Genomic DNA, 21,120 nt, shown 5'->3' on the forward strand with positions numbered 1-21,120 from the left:
AGGTAACAATAAGCGTCATCTACTTTTCTAATTAATTTGGAGTCCAACAATGAAATACAAATAAATTCACAAAAGCAGGTGGAAAGAGAAATAGAATTAACATTTGCTGCCTGACCTGATGAGTATTTCAAGCATTTCCAGCTTTTATACTACTCTTTGCAGTAGCTTTTTTGGGCAGCAGTTACAATGTTGACCCTCCCTTTGCCAAAATCAGGTTACCACCACAACACAGTGAGAGAAGACACGACCTTTAACAAAGTTATAAATGGCACTCCAACCCATCCCTAGGCTCGGGCACTGGGCGATTTCAGAGTTAAACCACACTGTCCTTCTCCACCATTGCTCTGACATTATCTCCTCTTCTTCCTCCTCTTCTTCCTCCTCTTCTTCCTCCTCTTCTTCCTCCTCTTCTTCCTCCTCTTCTTCCTCCTCTTCTTCCTCCTCTTCTTCCTCCTCTTCTTCCTCCTCTTCTTCCTCCTCTTCTTCCTCCTCTTCTTCCTCCTCTTCTTCCTCCTCCCATTTTCTGCAATCTCCTTAAATTGCTACTTAATACCTACCTCCAAACCAGCGTCAGGTCGTCAGCCCCAACATATTATATAGCTCAGTGTCAAGTTTTATTTGGCGATGGTCCTGCGACAACTCCCCCTCCCTCCCTCTCCCCCTCCTTCTCTCTCCCCCGCTCCCTCCCGCCCCTCCCTCCCCCCACACCCTCTCCCTCCCTCTACACCCCTCCCTCTACACCCCTCTCCCCTCCCTTCCTCCCTCCCTCCCCTTCCTCCCTCCCCTTCCTCCCTCCCTCTCCTCCCTCCCTCTCCCCCCTCTCCCCCCTCCCTCCCTCTCCCTCTCCCCCTCCCTCTCTCCTTCTCTCTCCCCCGCTCTCTCCCCTCTCTCTCCCTCTCCCTCTCCCTCCCCCTCCCTCTCCCCCCCCTCTCTCCCCTCTCTCCCCCTCCCTCCCCCCTCCCTCCCTCTACACCCTCTCCCTCCCTCTACACCCCTCTCTTCCTCCCTCCCTCCCTCCCTCCCCTCCCTCCCTCCCTCTCCCCCCCCCTCCCCCCTCTCTCCCCCCCTCTCTCTCCTTCTCTCTCCCCCTCCCCTCCCCCTCCCCTCCCCTCCCTCCCCCTCCCGGAAAGGACTAACCGCTATATTTCGTGCAATCTTCTCCCCGACCCGTCGCTTTCACGTCTTTGAACACCTAGCGCCCACCGGCTGCCGTGAGCCCGTTAATATTGGGAGCGTTAGCGCCGCCGAAGGGCCGGAAAGTGTCCCTGTCCTCATGTTACCTCCGCCCGCCTCTTCCGAGTCGACTGCTCCAACCGCCAGCAGAGTCGGAACAAAACACGCTCGACGTTTCCCAGCCAGGCCCAGTGATAGTGTAGCTGCCTCCGCTCAGTCCTATGCAATCTCCCGGTTGCCAAACACTTTGCCCCCCCTCCCCTCCCATTCCCACTGTCAGAGTGAGGCCCAATGCAAATTCAAGGAACAGCACCTCATGTTTCGCTTGGGCAGCTTATTGGTATCAATATTGATCTTTCTGACTTCAAGTGACCCTTGCATCCCCTCTCTCTCTGTCCCCCCCACCCACCCTCGTCCTTGGAGTAACTCAGCAGGTCAGGCAGCATCTCAGGAGAGAAGGAATGGGTGACGTTTCTGGGTCCAGACCCTTCTTCAGACTCAGGTCTCGACCTAAAACGTCACCCATTCCTTCTCTCCTGAGATGCTGCCTGACCTGCTGAGTTACTCCAGCATTTTGTGAAATAAATACATTCGATTTGTACCAGCATCTGCAGTTATTTTCTTACCCTAGTCGTTGGAGTAGTGTCACTGAAGATAGGCAAAAAAATGCTGGAGTAACTCAGTGGGACAGGAATAGAAGGAATGGGTGACATTTCGGCTCAAGACCCTTCTTCAGACCTGACCCGAAATGTCACCTATTCCTTCTCTCCAGAGATGTTGACTGCCTGCTGTTATCCCAGCATTTTTGTGTCTACCCTCAGTGTAAACCAGCATCTGGAGTTCCTTCCAACACATACTAGTTTCACTGTCTTCCTGGTGAGTTACATGTGTCATCCTGGTGAGTTTCATTGTCTGTATAACTCGTTTACACCTACCCCACAGCTAACAATGGACCATTTCCTTGATCATCATTACTGTTGAATATCTTTCATTCATTTGTTCCATCTCTCTACATCACCATCCATATCTTTTGTTTCCCTTTCCCCGAATCTCAGTCTGAAGAAGGGTCTCGACCCGAAATGTCATCCATTCCTTCCTCCAGAGATGCCGCCTGACCGCTGAGTTTCTCCAGCATTTTGTGTCTATCTATAATGTAACTGCAGGGTGAACAGGATGGTGCAGCCTCCCTTCTTCCCCGCCACTTTACGGTGTCCCGGCCGAGGTTGAGCCACGCAAGGCCTCGGCCTAGCCGAGGTGAACAGGCCGCAGACTAAATGTGTATAAAGGAACTACAGATGCTGGTTTACACCGAAAATAGACACAAAATGCTGGAGTAACTCAGCAGGACAGGCAGCATCTCTGGCGTGTGGCCCACGGCTGGGGACACATCGGGATCATTCCCCCACACCCCACTGCTCGACAGTAATTCCGTCCTCACAGTATGTAACATTCGCACAATGAAGGTAAATTTCTACTTGGTTGCCAAACACTTTAACTCCCCCTCGCATTCCCACACTGACATTTCCGTCCTGGGTCTCCTCCAACGTACATTGGAAGAACAGCACCTCCTATTTCACTTGGGCATTTTACACCACAGCGGTATGAATATTGGTTTCTCTAACTTCAAGTAACCCTTGCATCCTCTCTTTCCATCCTTCCCCCACCCTAGTTCTCCGACCAGTCTGACTGACCCCTTGATTACATTTTATCTCACTCTGTACGCTTCATTGTTATCTTCCCCTAGCTAACAAAGATCTATTCTATATTTTCCTTAAGCCTTGTCCCCTTTGATCTGTCATGTTCACACCTTACCCGTCCTTATCTCCCGCTGAGTTCCCACAGGCCATCAGGACTGTTAACTATTATAACTCCAGGGACTAAATTTTCTTTTCTGTATTAATTTTAATTTATATGCTGTAATTGTAACTTTTTTTTGCACAATCCGCAGGCATTGCCACTTTCATTTCACTGCACATCGTGTATGTGTATGTGACAAATAAATTTGACTTGACTTGCTTCATCCAGATTTTGTGTTTAATCCCGGTCCTTGGTTTCTTACAATTAAACTACATTTCCCAGCGTGCACCGCCCACGGCCAGCCGTCCAATCAGGCGCATACGAAACGTCATCGCGCTGCGCCGCCAGAGCCTGGGATTTGGTCCCAATGGATGTTTGCAGAAGGCATCTGGTCGGCAGTATGAACCAGGGAAAGAATAGGCTACAAAACTTTGACTTGGTGTAATTTAAAGGAGATTAAAATGTTAATTTAGTGAACCTATAGAGTGTATTTATAATTTGTTTCATGTGTTGAACCATTTTCCTATTTCATTACAAACAATACATAAATACTTATTTTACAATGCCAGAGAAATGGTTATTTTGCATTTTTCTTGTTATAATAACGAATCGTACAATCGAAAGTATAACCAAAGTAAGTCCAAAGAGATGTTTAGTCTGGGGTTCAGGTTTGGATACAGAAAAAGTCCTTCCAGCTCGCTATTTCTATATTCAGGCTGTTGCAGAAGACAATGTCAAGTAAGTAGAGCATGCTTTACATTTTTTAACCTGTAAAGCAGTTTTGTGTTTAGGCTGCACGGTGATAATTGGGATCCAGAGATGAAACATGAAAGGGTGAAGAAGGTGATGTGTCTAGACTTGATTTTTGGAAATAAGCCAGAACAATTGAAGTAACAGATGCAGGTCTTTTGAGATTGAAGTCAGTATAGTCAATTTCAGTGAGATGATGGCAAATGTGGCCCAAGTAAACTGGAATCAAAGTTTGACAGAGAAAAATGTAATTGAAGAATTGGTGGCCTTTAAAGTGATAGAAGCAAGGAACTGCAAATGCTGGTCGACATAAAAAGACACAAAGTGATGGAGTAATTCAGCAGGTCAAGGAGCTCCTCCGGAGAACATGGATAGGTGACTTTTCCGGTCCTGATCTGAAATGTCACATATATATATATATGTTCTCCAGAGATGCTGTCTGAGCGCTGAGTTACACCTGTACTTTGTCCTTTTTTTGTCTTTAAAGTGACGATGTTTTAACTACATTCTATGTACATTCCCATAAAGCAGAGAATTGGGAAATTAAAGCTTGACTTGCATGGGTGACTAAAAAGATGAACACCAAACTCAATTCACACAGAGTGGCGAATCGCTGAAATTCTGTACCATTAGGAGTATTTAAAGAGGACATTTTTTGTTGTTGTTGAAAGATCAAGGAATTGAGGACTACGGGGAAATGGCACAGAAGAGTTGACGAGGCTGGAGCACAGCAGCCATGATTACATTGAATAGCAAGGCAAATATTAATTGCTAAGAAGCCCACTGGTGTTTTTGTATGTTCAAAAATAAAGCCATAAAAGAACGTATGATGCATGCCAGGCTAATTTACAGATTTTTTTTTGTAAGAGAAATCTGGCTGATCAGAAGTTAAAATTACTCTCAAAGACAACAGATCATGTCTGAGCTCCTTACTGAATACTTTGCTCTTCGCATGGAGCTTCATCACAAAATAAATGTGATTAGGAGTTGATTAGGTTATAGTTGATAAAGAAGCACTCCAGTAATAAATCACCTCCTCTAAATGGGATGATATCTAGGTTGTTCGTGGAATGAGAAGAGGAATTTGCAGAGGCTCTGGATATAATCATTAAATAATTTTAAGTACAAGTCTAAATCAGCTATGTAACAAGAAAAAATGGGAGTGTAAGGTTATTTGTAAGTTGCTATTGTAAGTATCTGGTGAAATTCCCCAGGGGTTGGTACTAGGGTCACTCTTGTTCACAGTATGTATTCATGATTTGGACTTTGGTGTACTGTGAACAATTTTCAAACTGGCAGATGACAAATTTGGGACCATAGTGAAGAATGAAGACTATGGTGTAGACTTCAAGGAGATTTATACAGGCTGGTAGATTGAGCCCCTTAGGTGGCAGGTGAAATCTAATGCCGAGAAGAGATAATTTAAATTTGAAAACCCAATTCTAAAAGATGCAAGAATTCAAGATCTATCGGTTTTTATGGATGATTTAATAAAGGTGATGAAACAGGTTGAGGCAAATGGTTAAGACATATATAAGCTTTATTCATAGCACCCTACAGACTAGGAGCAAAGAAGTCATGTAGTAGTTATCTGAAACATTAATGCAGCCATAGCTGGAGTATTGTGTTTATTGTACAAAGTATGAAGGCATTTGTGATACAGAAGATATTTATCAAAATAATTTTGGGGATGAGGGGCTAAAACTACATGGGTAGACTGGAGAAACTGGAGTTGTTCTCCTTGGAACACAGGAGTCATGCAGGAGTCTGATTAATTAAATTCATGAAAGGCATAGATGGGTGGAGAGAGGATCAGGGGTTATAGGGGGTTATAGAGTGAATATGATTAGTAAAATAACCAAAAATGATACGAGGATGAAAATCTGTATGCATTAAGTCATTAGGGTCTGGAATGCTTTGCCAGAGATGGAAATAGAGGTGGATTTGATTGTCGTCTTCAAATGGACATGTAGCTAAAAGTTGCAGGTAGCGTGGCGGTGTGGAGAACAAGTGCGGGTGGGACATGTCTAACTGGAATGCGCGTGCAGTGACAGTGCAGACCTGACCAGCTCATGGCTTCACCTCAGATCGTTCTGTTAGTTGTAAAGCATATATCACAATGCTTTCACAGTGCCCTAAACTGCAATATGTGTAGGAAAATAACTGCAGATGCTGGTACAAATCGAAGGTATCACAAAATGCTGGAGTAATTCAGCGGGTCAGGCAGCATCTCAGGAGAGAAGGAATGGGTAACATTTCGGGTCGAGACCCTTCTTCAGTTTGACGAAGGGTGTCGACCCGAAACGTCACCCATTCCTTCTCTCCTGAGATGCTGCCTGACCCGCTGAGTTGCTCCAGCATTTTGTGATACCTAAACTGCAATATAATCAGTAAAATGGCTTTTGAAGTGTAGTCATTCTAATGCAGGAAATATGGATTGACATTTCTCGAAAGCACCGTGATATTTATTGATTAGATAATGTTTTGTGATGTTGGTCAGATCACTAAAGAATCACTAAAGAATCACTAAAGATCTGGTCAGAAAAATATTGACCAGATCACTAAAGTTAACTCCCCTGCTCTTTAAAATAATGCAATGGAATCATTTGGGTCTACTTAAGAGAATAGATTTGGTTTCAGAAGGAAACTCTCTGAAGAATGATACCTCTGCTATTATACACATTAAGGTGATATCTATATACTAAAACTCTTGTTTGTTTGTTTGTTCCTGAACCACAGCCAAAACGGTACATGATAGCGCAACAATTTTAGGCCCCTTACTCATTGGTGCTAATGGAAGAAGTTTCATTGAAATTGGTGTTATATTTTTTAAGTTATTAACATTTCAGTTTAAATCTACTAGGTTGGGGGGAGGGAGGGAGGGGGTAGGAAGGTGGATGAGGGGGATGGAGGGGGGGAAGGGAGGAGGGGGGGGGTGGAGGGGAGGAGGGAGGGAGGGGGAGAGGAGGGAGAGGGGAGGGGGGAGGAGAGGGTGCTGCACCAATGCAGTAGAGGTTAGGGCCCAACGGGTCCACTTGGTCTAGTAATTTCATAGTTGTGCAATAAAATTTTCAACAATATACCACTGTTGCTATGAAAAGAACTGTAATACCCATCTACTGAATAAAAATAGTCTCGCCTGCGGAATAGACAATTTTCTCTTGAGTTTCAAAGACCATGAACCCATTTTGTGAATTTACGTGATATTTTTCACCTACACGAGATGTTTTTTCATCTGACAATCCAACATCCGAATTTTCAGAAATCACAGTGGTGGCTTTCTCTGTTTTTAGAATGTGAGCCATGAATCCAGGGTGCAAGCAGGGCTTGTGGTCAGAGGCAGGGGGGCTAGAGTGGTGTGGCTGGAGCCAGTGTTGTGGTCTGGAATTGCAGTCCAGGTGACTGTAATATGGGTAGATTTGCAGTTGGAGCCAGGTGTGTTTTTATATTTCCTACTCCTTTAAAGATTTATTATATTGATTATTGATATATTTATTATATATTATATAATATATATATATTATATCTAATATATGTTATATATTATTATATATAATATAATATATACATTATTATATTTTATATATATATATTGAAGAAGGGTCTCGACCCGAAACGTCACCCATTCCTTCTCTCCTGAGATGCTGCCTGACCCGCTGGGTTACTCCAGCATTTTGTGAAATGAATACCTTCGATTTGTACCAGCATCTGCAGTTATTTTCTTACACTATTATATTACATTGTTTAGTTTAGAGATACAGCATGGAAACAGGCCCTCCGGCCCACCGAGTCAGCACCGATCAACGATCCCCGCACATTAACACTGTCCTACACATACTAGGGACAAATTTACATTTATACCAAGTCAATTAACCTACAAATCTATGTCTCCGGAGTGTGGGAGTTAACCAAAGATCTCGGAGAAAACCCATGCGGTTACAGGGGAAACATACAAACTCCGTGCAGACTGCACCCATAGACGGGATTGAACACTGGTCGCCAGCGCTGAAAGCACTGTAAGGCAGCAACTCTTCCGCTGCACCACCATGCCGCCCTCAGTGCAACATGTAACATAAAAATATAGAGAAACGCGAGGAGTTGCGTTTTGGGACGTCTAACTAGGGCAGCACCTACACAGTGAATGGCAGGCCTCTGGGGAGTGTTGTAGAGCAGAGGGATCTAGGAGTGCAGGTGCATGGTTCCTTGAAGGTGGAGTTGCAGGTAGATAAGGTGGTCAAAAATGCTTTTGGCACATTGAGTATAGAAGTTGGGAGGTCATGTTGCAGTTGTATAAGACATTGGTGACACTGTATTTAGAGTATTGTGTTCAGTTCTGGGCACATGTTATAGGAAAGATATTGTCAAGCTTTAAATGGTTCAGAGAAGATTTACATAGATGTTGCCAGGACTACAGGGTCTGAGCTATAGGGAGAGGTTGAGTTGGCTGGGTCTCTATTCCTTGGAGCGCAGGAAGATGAGGGGGTGATCTTTTTGAGTTGCACAAAATCATTAGAGGAATAGATCGGGTAGTTGCACAGAATCTCTTGCCCAGAGTGGGTGAAATCGAGGACCAGAGGACATAAGTTCAAGGTGAAGGGGAAAAGATTTAATAGGAATCTGAGGGGTAACTTTTTCACACAAAGGGTCGTGGATGTATGGAACAAACTGCCATGTAAGAAACAGCTGGACAGGTACATGGATAGGACACGTTTGGAGGGATATGGACCAAGCCCAGGCAGGTGGGACTAGTGTAGCTGGGACATGTAGGCCGATGTGGGCAAGTTTGGCTGAAGGGCCTGTTTCCACACTGTATCACTCTATGACTAAATTCTAATTCTAACTCTAATTTTGTTAACTAGGCTTCACAATTTTCAGGGAGATTGCTTTAAATTTTCAGTTTTTAATTTTCAAAGATAAAATAGAAGGTACACTTTACAAAGCAAAATAGCAAGTAATATTATTTTCTAGAGATTGACACAAACTGCTGGAGTAACTTAGTGGGTCAGATAGCATCTCCGAAAAAAAAGAATAGGTGATGTTTCAGGTCGAGACCCTTCTTTCAGGCTGAGGAAGGGTCGCGACCTGAAACATCATCTATTTGTTTTCTCCAGAGATGTTGCTTGACCCGCTGAGTTACTCCAGCTTTTTGTGTCTATTTTCAGTTTGAACCAGCATCTGCAGTTCCTTGCTACACACTGTTATTTTCTGTATTAGTTTCAGATATTATTCACTGGTAGTAAGTACCCTTGCCTGAGTCAGAAGTTTCCAGGTTCAAGAGCAACTCCAGAGACCCAAATTGATTGCAGCTCCAGCAGCGCACAAATTGAACACCATCCAGGATTAAATAGCATGCTTGATTGGCATCCACTAATCATACACTTCACGCCCAATGTATTGTGGCTGCATTGTATGCAAGATACACTGCAGGAACTTGCCAAGGCTTGTTCAATAGCACCTCCAAAATCTAGCACTTAGAAGGACAAAGGCAACAGACGCATGGGAATGCCACAACCTCTTAAGTTTCCCAAATGTCACGCAAGTATCTTGATTAAGCAATGTAATGTTATTCCATCCTTATTATAGAATTAAATTACCAGTTAAGTTTAGTTTAGAGATACAGCATAGAAACGGGCCCTTCGCCCTACCGAGTCCATGCCAACCAGCATCCCGGCACACTAACACTATCCTACACACACTAGGGGCAATTAAATTTTTTACCAAAGGCAATTAACCTACAAACCTGTACGTCTTTGGAGTGTGGAGGAAACCTGAGCACCCGGAGAAAACCCAAGCAAGTCATGCGGAGAATGTTCAAACTCCATACAGACAGCACCCATGGTCAGGATTGAACCCATGTCTCTGGCGTTATAAGGCAGCAACTCCGTTTCTGCACCACTGTGCCATACCAGTTCTTATAATGCCGACCAAATAGATTTTTCGGGAACAAAGATTTTGGTTTGCACATCTCATAAGGAGCATGTTCCAATTGTGTAATACACCCTTAGAATAATGCTTGATGTCAGCTGAGATTCGAGAGCTTGAACTTCAAATCTTCTGGCAAGAATTGATGTGATGTTAGTGTATCAAGATTTGATCAAATGATTTCTATTTCATCTGTAATAATAATGAAATCAGAATTTGAGAAGCGTTTCATTATTAGCATGTTTTGACTTTACCTCTCTCCATCCTTCTATGCCTTTCATGCATTTAATTAATTAAGACAATAACAGTCCACAAAAGCATCCACATTTTCCACATGTATTTTTAATGACTATGTTCTCAAGTAAGAACGTTCAGATACACGTTGCATTATTTCCTCTAATCTGTTGATGACTGACACCAATTTGCACCAAATGCATTGTAATGACAAGTCATATGGTGTGAAAGGGTCTCGACCCGAAACTTCACCCATTCCTTCTCTCCAGAGATGCTGCCTTTCCCGCTGACTTACTCCAGCTTTTTGTGTCTATCTTTGGTTTAAACCAGCATCTGCAGTTCCTTCTTACACATATGGTGTGGACATTGTTAATAACACCACAAAGTCTCTGTTAAAATACTACAGCGTAGAATAGACTGAATTGTTATTGTAATTATGAAAACAAGTATTGACAGTAGGACCACTCTCATCAGCTAATTAACCAAGGCCAAGTCAAGTCAAATTTATTTGTCACCTACACATACACGATGTGCAGTGAAATGAAAGTGGCAATGCCTGCGGGTTGTGCACAAAAAAGAATTACAGTTACAGCATATAAATAAAATTAATAAGTTACTATTAGTGTCGACAAAAATTTAGTCTCTGGGGTTATAAAAGTTGACAGTCCTGATGGCCTGTGGGAAGAAGCTCCGTCTCATCCTCTCCGTTTTCGCAGCGTGACAGCGGAGGCGTTTGCCTGATCGTAGCATCTGGAACAGTCCGTTACTGGGGTGGCAGGGGTCCCTCATGATCTTGCTTGCTCTGGATCTGCACCTCCTGATGTATAGGTCCTGCAGGGGGACAAGTGTAGTTCCCATAGTGCATTCTGCCGAACGCACTACTCTCTGCAGTGCCATCCTGTCCTGGGCAGAGCTGTTCCCAAACCAGACTGTAATGTTGCCGGACAGGATGCTCTCTACAGCCCCAGAGTAGAAGCAATGAAGTTAACCAGATGTTTTAAATTTTATTGTGTTAGAATTTTGTATCATTTAATCAAGTGTGCAATATGGAGGGTGATTGCCCACATGGGATCAACATCAGTGAGAAATTCATGCATTTGTGCAAATAATAAGTTTTGAAAATATCTTGTATTTAAATGGAACTGTAGTGTTTTGATATAGTTATCTTTGGCTGTTTATACCTATACAAGACCAGGTAATTCATAATGTATGTCTAATAAACCTTTACAGTGTTACCTGTGTGACTTATTCTCCTTTCCCTGTAGTTTTACCTCTTCACCAGGTGAAAATATATTTACAGTGAACATTAACTCCCCGGGTGAGGAATTCACTCGCATTTGGGTGCAAGTATTGGACCGGAAGGATGGATCTTTCCTTGTCAGATACAGAATGTATTCAACCTACAGGGATCTAGTCATTGAGATTAAATTCCAAGATGCACAGGTTGCTCAGTCACCATATTTTTTAAAAGGTACTTGAAATTTTGTATATGATTATGGAGCGCCACAATGGTACAATATGCCAGTATACAAACCTTTAAATGAAATGTCATAATATATTTGAGAAATTATGACAGAGAAGCAGTGTGTGGAGCCAGTCATTTGACCATTGCCAGCTTTAGCTCAGTAACACGCTGGAAATATGTTCAGCAAGGGCAACTAGACATCTGAGGTAATCTCAACCAGTGAGACCTGAGGTTTAAGAAAGCAACAGGAGAGCGATTTCGAGTGAAGTAATGTAAATACATAAATAAAGATTTGATATGTTGGTTAATTGGCTGGGTAAAATGTAAAAATTGTCCCTAGTGGGTGTAGGATAGTGTTAATGTGCGGGAATCGCTGGGCGGCACGGACTTGGAGGGCCGAAAAAGGCCTGTTTCCGGCTGTATATATATGATATGATATGATATTTAAAAATTGAGTGAAAAGGGAAATAGAGAGGGAAAGTAAGAATAATGTCACAAACTTGTTTGAAAATGTTCAGTAACAATTCATCAGTTGCAGGAATTAGATTATTCACGTAACATTGTCAGACTTTCTGCCATCCTATTAAGCAATTTTCAGGACATTTAAAAGGTTACCTGCACTTAATTGTCAGCCCTAACTTTCCACCATGAGTTTAAAGGACAACTAATTTTTGGTGAGGTGCCATTTGTGTGAAAGAAAATGGTGCAAGGTGAATTTACTAGCAAGATCTGGGGATAACCACAATACAGTGCTTCTTTAAAGCCCTGAGAGATACTAGTCAGTTTATGCATTATTGATAGATTTTGTTGTGAACAATTATGTCTCTGGTAAGGAACAGCACAGAAATGGGCCTTTTTGCCTGACTTGTCCATACTGACTGTGATGCTAATCCCATTTGCCAGCATTGGGCCTGTATCCTTCTGCTCCTTTCCTATTTAAATACCTGTCCAAATCCCTTTTAAATTCTGCAATTGTATCACCTCTACCCCTTCCTCTGGCAGCTCATTCCATATAACCAACAACCATCTGTGTGAAAAATCTCCCTTTCGGATTGCCTTAAATTTTCTTCCTTCTCATCTCAAATCTATACCGCGTGGTTTTAGATTCTTCCATCCTAGAACAAAGACAAATGTGAGATGTTTTTTCAGGGGGTACTATTTCCACCAATTCTGGCACTCACTCTCTGCAGATATAAATGCCTACTAATGTTGCGCACACAGAATCAAGATCAAGTGTATTTTATTCGGAAAAGTTATTCGAATGCATGACATAATTTATCAAAGGCAGACAAGTGTAACACAAGTTTTATTTTAAATCCATGCATTCAAACCTCATGGTTTTAATATTTTGTTTATTGTTTATATCAAAATATGCAACAAATTAGGAAGCAGAGTTCAGTGAAGCATAAAAGCTCATTTCAATTAAAGCAGGAGCAAAGCGATTCATATTTACTTATTACAATCCTAACACTAATGAGAAGGATGTGTTTGTCATAAATCTTGTATAAGTAACTCTTTATAACTCTTTATAACTCTTTATAACTCTTTATACGTTTACTGTCATCATGAGCAAATCATTCAGATCATACAGTATTTACCCATTTGATTGCATTTCTTCAATTCCTTTACTCTCCGTTATCCCGTCTAATTTTAAATGTTAACATTGTTTCTGCTACATAACTGTCCATGAAGTAAATACCACTGTCCCAACTTTTTCATTTCATGTAGCCATGCCTTCTTAATTCAGGACATACCTCCTCGCCAATCCCTCATTTCAGCACTTGAAGCTATCTGCTGCCTTTATTTTTAAATATCTGTATTAGCTGCAATCTGTTCTGCAACAACAAAGAGTCCAGTTTTAAAGTCTTCTTTTGTATTTTCTCATACTAGCAAACATCAGGTTGAGACTCTGTTATACTTTTTTAAACCTCAGTTCCCTTCCTCAAGTGTTAACCCCAGTGTTGCAAATGTTGCTTTCATTGAGGGTTTGTTAATATTTTATATGAGCTTATCATACCTATTATTTATCCTCTGTATCTGTTAAGTGAAAACCTTAATTCTATTATTCTTTTTTTCCCCAGGCTTACTAATTTGAGATGGTGTTCTTAATACCCATGAATCTGTACCTAGAGCTCTGATCTTTGGAGTGCCAACATTATTTATTTGCAGTATAATTAATGTGCCTTACTTTCTCCATTTATCACGTTTTGCCTATTTATATTTACATTATCTATTTGCTGCATCATCTGATCATTTAAAGAATTAGCTATATCCTGCACACCTTTTTCTTCATCTTAACCTCAAACCCTAATCCCGATCCCAAGACAATGCTCCCAGGTCCTGTGGAGAGAAAACAGCATCTGTGTATCAGCCTTGATGGTCACACACACGCTCCAATTCAATTATTTAGCATAAGATTCAAAAATGGGTTTAATGATACAGAAGTCAAAACAAAGAATTGCAGTTGCTGATTTAAAAAATAAATCACAAAGTAACTCTGGGTCAGGCTGCATCTCTAGAGAACATGGATAGGTGATGTTTTAGGTCAGGTCCCTTCTTCATACTGATTTTATAGAGTCTTACAGTGTGGAAACAGGCCCTTTGGCACAACTTACCCACACCGGCCAACATGTCCCATCGACATTAGTCGATGTTTGGCCCATATCCCTCTAAACCTGTCCTATCTATGTACCTGTCTAAAAGTTCCTTAAACATTGCAATAGTACCTGCCTTCACTGCCTCCTCTGGCAGCTCGTTCCATACGCCTACTACCCCTTGTGTGAAATTTTTGTTTAAAACTTTTTTAAATATTTCTTTTGCCTGGTATTTTATTGGTGTCACCAAACTAAACTTGAATTCCAAAATGGATTCGGTGGTATTTTTTCTCAAAATTGTCAACCTTATTTAATGCTATATTTGCTTTACTTCATTCAATCATTTGCTGTTCAGATTTTACATTGTTTCAATTTTATTTGGGAGATAATAGTAAATAAATGTTTCCCTTCCAGGTCATGTGTACCACGAGTCCTGTAATTGTCCAGAAGAAGATGGAACCAAGTGGTACAGGGACATGCAGTGTCCCCTGTCTTTTCCACAGATTCAAAGAGATTTGTCCCATTTTCCTTTTGTGGATCCAGAGCGCAATGCTCTAGAAATTACAAAAAGATTTGGCCAAAGACAAAGTTTGTGCCATTACACAATAAAAGACAACAAGGTATTTTTGATTGATTTTTATCTGCATATTTAACAGTGATACCAAATATGTAGGAAGGAACTACAGATGCTGGTTTAAACCGAAAATAGACACAAAAAATGCTGGAATAACTCAGCGGGACGGGCAGCATCTCTGGAGAGATGACGTTTCGGGTCAAGACTCTTCATACCAAATATACATTTATCAGAGAATTTGAGAAGGATGTTTCAAATTTTAGCTTAACCAGTAATATAATGCAGAATGTGCTCTATTGATTAGAAAACTATTGATTAGAAAGTGCCCACATGCTGAACGTCACATGGAGCCAACTGTCAATAGTTTTAATGTGCTAAATTCCTGGTGCAGTTCGGCTGAGACAATTAATATCTTAATTGAACTAGAACTCAGTCAGTAAATACATTGCACCTGCTGATTATGAGAATGCTCTCACCTATTGCATTTTGATGATCTTTTACAAGGAAAAATGCTAAATTTAGAGATCCAAATGGCAATCGTTACAAGACAGGTGAGTTTTAATTAACAGAAATAATAATTTATGAAATAATGATTTATTTATCTCATACCAGAGAGATTGGTATGTCTCTCCAGTGAATCAGACTCAGATTTTGGGACTGAACAGTATTGACTATGAAACCGAAAGTGTAAGATAGAATTGTTAATTCATTGTGTTAAGTCTCGAATGGAAAGCAAAATAATAATTGGTTTAAGAAAGAGAGAGAACAGATGTATAAAGACAAAGGGCTTGATATATGGCATGTAAAATGGCACAATGCAGGACCTACAGCAGTCTTCATGCACAAAAATCTTTCTCCCAAGAGCTCCACCACTGCAGAGCTAGTAGATAAAATGAATCAGACAGGGAGGGGATTGTGGGGAAGGGCAGGGCTCATAAAAATTAGGCTGATGCACGGGTTGGGGTGGTCTTGTCAAGGGTATTTCAGGCAGGATTAGAAGCTCATGTCAAGTCAAGGCTGATGAAGAGTTAGCAAGGATCAGCCTGATGAGCATTTGGGGTCAGGCTGAACAAGTGTTGGGCTGGAAGATAGAGAGATAATCAAGTAAAGGCCTGAGGATGTAGGTTGCCAGTGACAATAAGAGGCAAATGGCAAGAAAACCATTTAAAGAAGTGTCTACTAGCAAGGACACTTTAATTTCCCAATGCCAATTTAGATGTGGGGAAACCCTCTTTATTTAATGCCAAACTTTGTTTCAGCTCTCCACTTAAGATCTGCAAAAGTGAAACCAGCCTCTGATGTTTGCAGTCTCGCATGTACACAATAATTTTTTGTAGGTGAAGCCAAAATCAGCATTGAACGCAGTGGCAGCACTTTGCATGCCTACCAGTCTTGAGCATTATCTTTTTTTAATCAAGAAAATTCAATTGTTTATCGCACAAAAGCATTGCATTAAATAATGTGCTTTCTGTGAAAAGTATTTAAAAAATAGCTACATTTAAAAACAAAGAGTACTATATAACAATTTAAATCTGAAGGGATGAGTATTCATACTGCTAAGTGCTAGTTTTTAATGCCAGGGAGTGTTAAAATTTGCCTATCTAGACTGAAGCGGACATGCCTTAATTTATGAGTTCATACTGTACACTGCATTTGGTAAGAGAATCAGAGGGCATCTATCTGCAAGATATGGAGGAGCTGCACGTGTCTGGCAATAGCTCCTGGAGATTCAGATTTATGTCTACATTGGAGACAATCGTAGTTGGTGACCAACTTGAGCATAAATAATAGACCACCTCAGGCACACTCTTATTTTGCCAGTGCGTTCAATCACATTGAAATTTGTGTCTAAAACAATTGGTGATTATTAAAATCGAAAATATACTGGATACGCAGGACTGCCCATGGGATTTTCCATATTTAAAAGGAAACTTGACTGTTCCGTCCAAATTTTGATATGCATTGCCTATATTTTCACTAAATGGCTGAGGGGGTAGGGCCAACCTCCATATTTATTCCAGTTATTTAGCCACACCATTTACAGTGACTTTAGAAGCCATATGATCAAGACTATGTCTTCATGCTTGCATTATACCACAACCACCCAGTTAACATCTCCCAGGATCCTGTACATTTCATTCATTTACCTCCCCCCCCTCCAAATTCCCCCCCTCTTCCAAATTCCATCTTGTCCAACTTATTTGCACATGACAATTAGCCCATTCCACCTAGTATTCCAGTGAGGTTTCTTTGAACTGCTTCCAATGCATTAACGTTCACCCTTAAATGAGGAGATCAATACTATACTCAGCACTCCAGACAATCTTCGATATACTAAAACTCTCGTTTGTTCGCTTGTTCCTGAACTACAGCCAAAACGATACATGATAGCGTGACAATTTTAGGCCCACCTTACTCACCGTCATCCTGTGGTCCTATGGAAGAAGTTTCATTGAAATCAGTGTTATATTTTTAAAGTTATTCACATTTTAAAGTTTTTAAAAACGCGCATGCGCAGTTGGGGCTTCATTGATCTGGTACTTACGTAAGATGGCTGCCACATCCGCGCATGCGCAGAACAATTGCGTCCGTGCCTGCGCAGTTGGGGCCCGTTGAACAGGGCTCAGCCGCCTCTCTCATGGGGGCGGGGAGCCAGGCCTGGTGCCGGGGGAAGCAGCCGGGGCCTGGACATGACCGGGTAACCACGAGCCTGAGGTGGGCTAAGGGGAAAGGCGGCAGTAGCAGTAGTGGTGAGGCCAGGTGTTGGTGGAGGCCGAGGCCTTGCGCTGGGCCTGCCCTCGGCTCCCCCGTCCCCCCTCCTCTCCCAGGCTGGCTCAGCGCCTTCCCCACACCGCCTAGAGTCCAGTAGTTCAGCAACAGTGGAAGAGCGGCCGCCGTCTACCACTGAACATCCACGCACCGGGACGGGACAGTACTCGTTCCCCCACACCCCCGCTCCACCAATGGCGGCCGACCGAGCCAGGTGGCGGGTTGCTATGGAAACCGCGGGTTGCTCCCTGGGGGGGGGGGGGGGGGAGGGGTGGAGGAAGGGAGGCTGGGGGGGGAGGGGGGTGGAGGAAGCGGGTGGGTGGTGGGGGAGGGAGGGAGGGGGATGGAGGAAGGGGGATGGAGGAAAGGGGTGGGCGGGTGGTGGAGGGGTGGGGTGGGAGGTGGGGGAGGAGGGAGTGGGGGAGGAGGGAATGGGATGGGAGGAAGTGGGATGGGGAGAGGGTGCTGCATCAATGCAGGAGAGGAACCCTAGGGGGGCGATTGGGGGGTAGAGGGGAGGGAGGGGGGAGAGGAGAGGGGGGAGAGGAGAGAGGGGAGGGGAGGGAGGGAGGGGAGCGAGGGGGGGGGAGAGGGGAGGGAGGGGAGCGAGGGGGAGAGGGGAGTGGGGGAGGAGAGGGTGCTGCTCCAATGCAGGAGTGGTTTGGGCCCAACGGGACAGTCTAGTATCCAATATAAATGAAGCATGCTTCATTTACTAGGTCTTTGCCAGCTCATAGTACCTCTTTAAATCCCTTTATGTCTTCTTTGTCTTATTTCCCATCCAACTTTGTGTCAATTGCAAATGTAGCTTTCGTTCATTCATCTGAGTCAATTTAATTTAGTTTAGAGATACAGTGTGGAACCAGCCCTTCGACCCACCGTATCCACGCCGACCAGCTGTCTCCATACATTAGCTCTATTCTACAAACTAGGGACAATTTACAATTTTACCAAAGCCAACTAACCTACAAACCTGTATGTCTTTGGAGTGTGGGAGGAAAGCAGACCACCACAAGAACACCCACGTGGCCATAGGGAGAACGTACAAACACCATAGGGAGAACGTACAAACACCGTACAGACTGCACCCATAATCAGGATCGATCCCAGGTCTTTGGCGCTGAAAGGCAGCTTATCAAATACCTTTTAGAAATCTATATTCACTGATTTCCCTTTATCCACAGCAAATATTACATTCAAAGAAAGCCACTAAAATGATTAAGCTGCAAAATATATGAAGAAAAATGTGGCAGCAACCATTTGTGCAACATGATCTTTAAACCTCAATCCTGTCAGTACTGCAGATACTTCTTTGTTTGTCTTTAAAACAGATTGATCCCATACATGCTATCATATCATATCATATCATATCATATATATACAGCCGGAAACAGGCCTTTTCGGCCCTCCAAGTCCGTGCCGCCCAGTGATCCCCGTACATTAACACTATCCTACACCCACTAGGGACAATTTTTTACATTTACCCAGCCAATTAACCTACATACCTGTACGTCTTTGGAGTGTGGGAGGAAACCGAAGATCTCGGAGTAAACCCACGCAGGTCACGGGGAGAACGTACAAACTCCTTACAGTGCAGCACCCGTAGTCAGGATCGAACCTGAGTCTCCGGCGCTGCATTCGCTGTAAAGCAGCAACTCTACCGCTGCGCTACCGTGCCGCCGCTATATTTATGCTGATCCTACTTCTACCTTTATATCTTAAAAATTTGCTTAAAAGTTAATTGTATATCGTTTGGTTACTCTTGCATGTCTCAGCTGCCTAAGGTAGAAATACTCAGAGCAGATTTCAATAGCTCCAGTTTATAGAAAAGCTTTCCAGAACCACATGTTCAGCTGGATCTTAATTGAATGCTTTTCAAAAAAAGGCAAGACTTCAAGGGTCAGTAATTCATCTTGTACTGTAAACTGGCTGGCCAGCTACATAAATACCTTGGTTACAAGAGCTGGTCAGAGGCTGGATAATCTGCAGGGAATGACCCGCCTCTTAACACCCCAATGCCTTGCCACCATCTGCAAGGCACAAGTCCTGAGTATGGTGGCATAATCTGTAGTCACCTACATGAGTATACTGCAACAACTCTAAAAGTTAGACATCTTACAGAACACATCTATTACAACATCTCCTAAACTAACCTCAAGAAGAACTAGGAAGTACCATCACTTGCAGATTGCTGTCATATTGGACACCATTGACACCTCTGTTGCATTACCTCCATATTGCACACCGTACTGACTTAGAAATTTGTCTACCCAGCAGCAGTTCAGAATACCATCACCCGAAGGACTGCAGTGGTTCAAGAGGATGGGCAACCACCACCTTTTCAAGCAAAACAGAGTCCTGGGGGAACTCAGCAGTTCAAGCAGCATCTGTGGGGGGAATGAAGAGGCGAGGTTTTGGGTCAGTTCCCTTCTTGAGTCTGAAGGTTCCTGTCTCAAAACGTCTATCCATTCCCTCCACAGTTGCTGCCTGACCTGCTGAGTTCCTCCAGCATTTTGTGTTTTGCTTAAAATTCCAGCACCTGCAGTTCCTTGTCTTCATGATTAAGCTGGCATATTACAAAAATACAGTAATACAGCCAAAACAAGCAATTTCCTTGTACGCAGCAAAGTAACAAAATATTCCAGCTATTTACGATATACATTAATGACTTAGATGAAGGGATTAAAAGTACCATTAGCAAATTTGTAGATGATACTAAGCTGGGGGGTAGTGTGAATTGTGAGGAAGATGCAATAAGGCTGCAGGGTTACTTGGACAGGTTGTGTGAGTGGGCGGATACATGGCAGATGCAGTTTAATGTAGATAAGTGTGAGGTTATTCACTTTGGAAGTAAGAATAGAAAGGCAGATTATTATCTGAATGGTGTCAAATTAGGAAGAGGGGATGTTCAACGAGATCTGGGTGTCCTAGTGCATCAGTCACTGAAAGGAAGCATGCAGGTACAGCAGGCAGTGAAGAAAGCCAATGGAATGTTGGCCTTCATAACAAGAGGAGTTGAGTATAGGAGCAAAGATATAAGAAAATAACTGCAGATGCTGGTACAAATCGATTTATTCACAAAATGCTGGAGTAACTCAGCAGGTCAGGCAGCATCTCGGGAGAGAAGGAATGGGTGACGTTTCGGGTCGAGACCCTTCTTCAGACTGATGTCGGGGGTGGGACAAAGGAAGGATATAGGTGGAGACAGGAAGATAGAGGGAGATCTGGGAAGGAGGAGGGGAAGGGAGGGACAGAGGAGCTATCTGAAGTTGGAGAAGTCAACGTTCATACCACCGGGCCGCAAACTGCCCAGGCGAAATATGAGGTGCTGCTCCTCCAATTTCCGGCGGGCCTCACTATGGCACTGGAGGAGGCCCATGACAGAGAGGTCAGACTGGGAATGGGAGGGGGAGTTGAAGTGCTGGGCCACCGGGAGATCAGTGGCGTTAATGCGGACCGAGCGCAGGTGTTCAGCGAAGCGATCGCCGAGCCTGCGCTTGGTTTCGCCGATATAGATGAGTTGACATCTAGAGCAGCGGATGCAATAGATGAGGTTGGAGGAGGTGCAGGTGAACCTCTGTCTCACCTGGAAAGAATGTTTGGGTCCTTTGATGGAGTTGAGGGGGGAGGTAAAGGGACAGGTGTTGCATCTCGTGCGGTTGCAAGGGAAAGTGCCCGGGGTTAGGGTGGTTTGGGTAGGAAGGGACGAGTGGACCAGGGAGTTGCGGAGGGAACGGTCTCTGCGGAATGCAGAGAGGGGAAGGGATGGGAAGATATGGCCAGTGGTGGGGTCCTGTTGTAGGTGACGGAAATGTTGGTGGATAATAGGAGCAAAGAGGTCC

The 21,120-nt window shown here is 43.3% G+C and overlaps 2 protein-coding genes across 10 annotated transcripts in view; one reads left to right on the forward strand and one right to left on the reverse strand.

Moving 5' to 3' along the window:
* Positions 1-21,120, reverse strand: part of LOC144595351 (basic immunoglobulin-like variable motif-containing protein) — a 51,747-nt gene that overhangs the window by 26,064 nt on the left and 4,563 nt on the right. For 2 of the 6 annotated variants that reach the window (XM_078402772.1, XM_078402766.1), the window contains exon 1: positions 1,138-1,265. The exons of 1 other annotated variant lie outside the window; for it this stretch is intronic. The gene's annotated coding sequence lies outside the window, so the exon portion shown is untranslated. 3 more of the 6 variants (XM_078402770.1, XM_078402767.1, XM_078402768.1) reach the window with 3 other exon arrangements.
* The window catches only part of poglut2 (protein O-glucosyltransferase 2), a 47,072-nt gene continuing 29,283 nt past the window's right edge, over positions 3,332-21,120 (forward strand). For 3 of the 4 annotated variants that reach the window (XR_013547491.1, XM_078402773.1, XM_078402774.1), the window contains exons 1-3: positions 3,332-3,708; positions 11,142-11,347; positions 14,350-14,555. Coding sequence is in view for 3 of the 4 variants with exons in the window: in XM_078402773.1 (XP_078258899.1) it covers positions 3,533-3,708; positions 11,142-11,347; positions 14,350-14,555 (588 nt within the window). In the remaining variant the exon portion in view is untranslated. The remainder of the gene's footprint in view (positions 3,709-11,141; positions 11,348-14,349; positions 14,556-21,120) is intronic. The other variant, XM_078402775.1, reaches the window with a different exon arrangement.

Source organism: Rhinoraja longicauda, chromosome 7 (assembly GCF_053455715.1).
Source record: "Rhinoraja longicauda isolate Sanriku21f chromosome 7, sRhiLon1.1, whole genome shotgun sequence".
Taxonomy (NCBI): Eukaryota; Metazoa; Chordata; class Chondrichthyes; order Rajiformes; family Arhynchobatidae; genus Rhinoraja; species Rhinoraja longicauda.